Raw genomic sequence first — 2740 nt, 5'->3', positions numbered from 1 at the left:
CGTTATATTTCTCCTTTTCAATAGATTTTGTAATTTCACAAATTTACCTCGTGAGGAAAATCTGTGAAAACTTCGGCACTGTTCTAGAACGCCGGAACGAAAAAAAAATCCCGGAACGAAAAAAAAATCCCGGAACGAAAAAAAAAATCCCGGAACCAAAAAAAAATCCCGGAACGAAAAAAAAATCCCGGAACGAAAAAAAATCCCGGTACCAAAAAAAAATTCCGGAACCAAAAAAAAATCCCGGAACCAAAATTTTCATTCTATTATTTGAATTTTTTACCTTTTTCTTTCACTATGTGTCTTATAATTTAGCTAGTCATACATTTTTTTCTTCACTCTGCCTTTTAATTATTATAACATGATTTTTGCGGATATATAGTTTTTATTCGAATTAGATGTGTAAAAAAAAGAAACTTTGGTAAAACAATCATTAACCTTTCCTGTTGGTTTTTTTTGTTTTTGGGGACTTCGGGGACTTTGGGGACTTCGGAGCTTTAGTTGCCTTCGGAGCCTTCGTAGTCTTCGGAGGTTTAGTGGCCTTCGGAGCTTTTGTGGGCTTCGGAGGTTTCGAATTGGTCGGCTTGGGCTTCGTTGCCGGTTTCAGTTTAGGAGGTGCCTTTGTAGTTGGCACAGCAATGGGCGCCTCCGTTGTGAGTTTCCGTCTCAGACCCCTTGTAACATGTTGTGCAGCAACCACGGGTGGTTCAGTTGTTTGATCTTCTACTGTTGGTCCAATTTGAGACGAATCAGGTACGTGTTGTTCCTGATGATGTTCTCTGTGTCGATTCCTGCTTGGCCGAGGCTCACAAGGGCATGCACAAGAAGTACCTGAAAATGAATTTTATGCAGGTAAAATTGATAGGAATCATTACCAATATCTCCCTGTTGGTGATCTGGTTCCGAGTCATCTTGAGATTCAGGTTCCGATATCGTATCAGATTTATCTTCCTGATCATCATTGGGTTCATCTTCCAGTTCAGCTTCGGATTCATCTTCCTGATCGGTTTCATCTTCACAGTTTTTCTCTTGATACACTACTTTCTTGTTCCTGTCTTCATCTCTGACATAAATTCCGTCGTCATCTTCTGCGGACGATGCTCCCGAAGGAGGAGAATCTGGAGGAGAAGATGATGGGGAAGGTGAACGTTCAGGAGAGCTTTCAGAAGAAGGAGAAGAGTCAGAAAAATGATTATCTTCAAAGGAATCTACTCGCCGGTAACTGCCCATTTCAATTAGAAAGCGATTGAGCAGTTTCTCTTTATCGTAGAATCGCCTCCACATGTAATTATACAAGGCGTAATTATCCAAGGCGATGTTCTGGTGTACCGAATCTGTTCCTGAGTTTTGACTTCAGTGCATTCCACGTTGCTTCCAGCCAGAACAAAAAGAAGAAGAAGAAAAAGAACCCAAAAAAATTTAAAAAATGTTTCTTGTATCTCTAGTTACCTTTTACACATTTAATTCGAATAAAAACTATATATCCGCAAAAATCATGTTATAATAATTAAAAGGCAGAGTGAAGAAAAAATGTATGACTAGCTAAATCATAAGACACATATTGAAAAAAAAAAATTCAATTAATAGAATAAAAATTTTGGTACCGGGATATTTTTTTGGTTCCGGGATTTTTTTTTGGTACCGGGATTTTTTTTTCGTTCCGGGAATTTTTTTTCGTTCCGGGATTTTTTTTTCGTTCCGGGATTTTTTTTCGTCCCGGGATTTTTTATTTTCGTTCCGGGATTTTTTTTTCGTTCCGGCGTTCTAGAACAGTGCCAAAACTTCTTTCTGGTTCACGTTTTTCAAAACGTCTTCACTTTTTTGTTGTTTTTCACAGAATCGACTCTTGAGTCTTTTCTGTGATTTTGTTTATTTTCTCATTTCTGTTCACATTTTCTCCTCTGGAGACTATTCTGTGGATGTGTTTTGAATAAATGAAATGTTGAAGGTCACGTAATTATAATTTCAATCGAAACTAAAACGAAATGAATTTAATCTAATCGAACAAAAAAACATATCTCTCACTATTTTAATAAATGAAACAGCGATTCAAAAATTAAGGGAATTATCTTATAATAATTTAGAAAACACGTGATTTGAAGTTTTCTGCGAGAGAATCACGTTTTCACCATTAAACGCATTAATTTTATTTCAAATTTTGAAATTTTGAAATTTAGCCTGTCTTATATCGTTCCGTGAACATTGATTCTTCAGCCATACTCGATATATTTCTTCTGACTTCTTTCTATTCCCATCAGAATTATATCATCGTCTTACTTTAAAATTCGTACCATCACTTCCAATTGCTCAACAATCAAGCACTTATGCACAGCCATGGAAAACTTCCGATTTTCAGGCGGCCTTGTAGAGGACCAAAGGATTTGTCGATGTGCAAAAACAAAAATTCAGCCTATTTGGGTTATCCGCGGCTGGTCAAACGACAGCATTGGCCCCTGGATATGGGTTTTATGTGAAAGTGACTGGCCGGACAAGGCTGCGCAAATGGTCTAAAATAAGACAAGGTCCAGTCAAGAAATTTTTTTGCCGAGTCTGTTAAACACTCTGTTCAGAGCATACCTAGTTTGCCTGATTGGGTTTCCGTATTCCAGTTTTTAAAACTGTGATCCGAATGAACGAATTCCCGGTATTAGAGACTGATTGCAAATTCACCAATTCGCCTTTTCTATTCCGGATTCCTGGTTTTCTCAAAACTATCCAAATATCTAATTCCGGAGTCTGC

The 2740-nt window shown here is 37.6% G+C and overlaps 1 protein-coding gene across 1 annotated transcript; it reads right to left on the bottom strand.

The window, feature by feature from the left end:
• Positions 1–433: 433 nt before the first annotated feature.
• Positions 434–1284, bottom strand: GCK72_004455 (uncharacterized protein; the record flags this gene model as incomplete). The annotated part of the gene is made up of 2 exons (XM_053724690.1): positions 434–831; positions 876–1284. The coding sequence occupies 2 exons, from the start codon at positions 1282–1284 to the stop codon at positions 434–436; spliced, it is 807 nt and encodes a 268-aa protein (XP_053588884.1).
• Positions 1285–2740: the final 1456 nt, after the last annotated feature.

Source organism: Caenorhabditis remanei, chromosome II, assembly GCF_010183535.1.
Source record: "Caenorhabditis remanei strain PX506 chromosome II, whole genome shotgun sequence".
Lineage (NCBI taxonomy): Eukaryota > Metazoa > Nematoda > Chromadorea > Rhabditida > Rhabditidae > Caenorhabditis > Caenorhabditis remanei.
The sequence above is the reverse complement of the archived record's forward strand: the minus strand, read 5'-3'. Positions and strand labels throughout refer to the sequence as shown.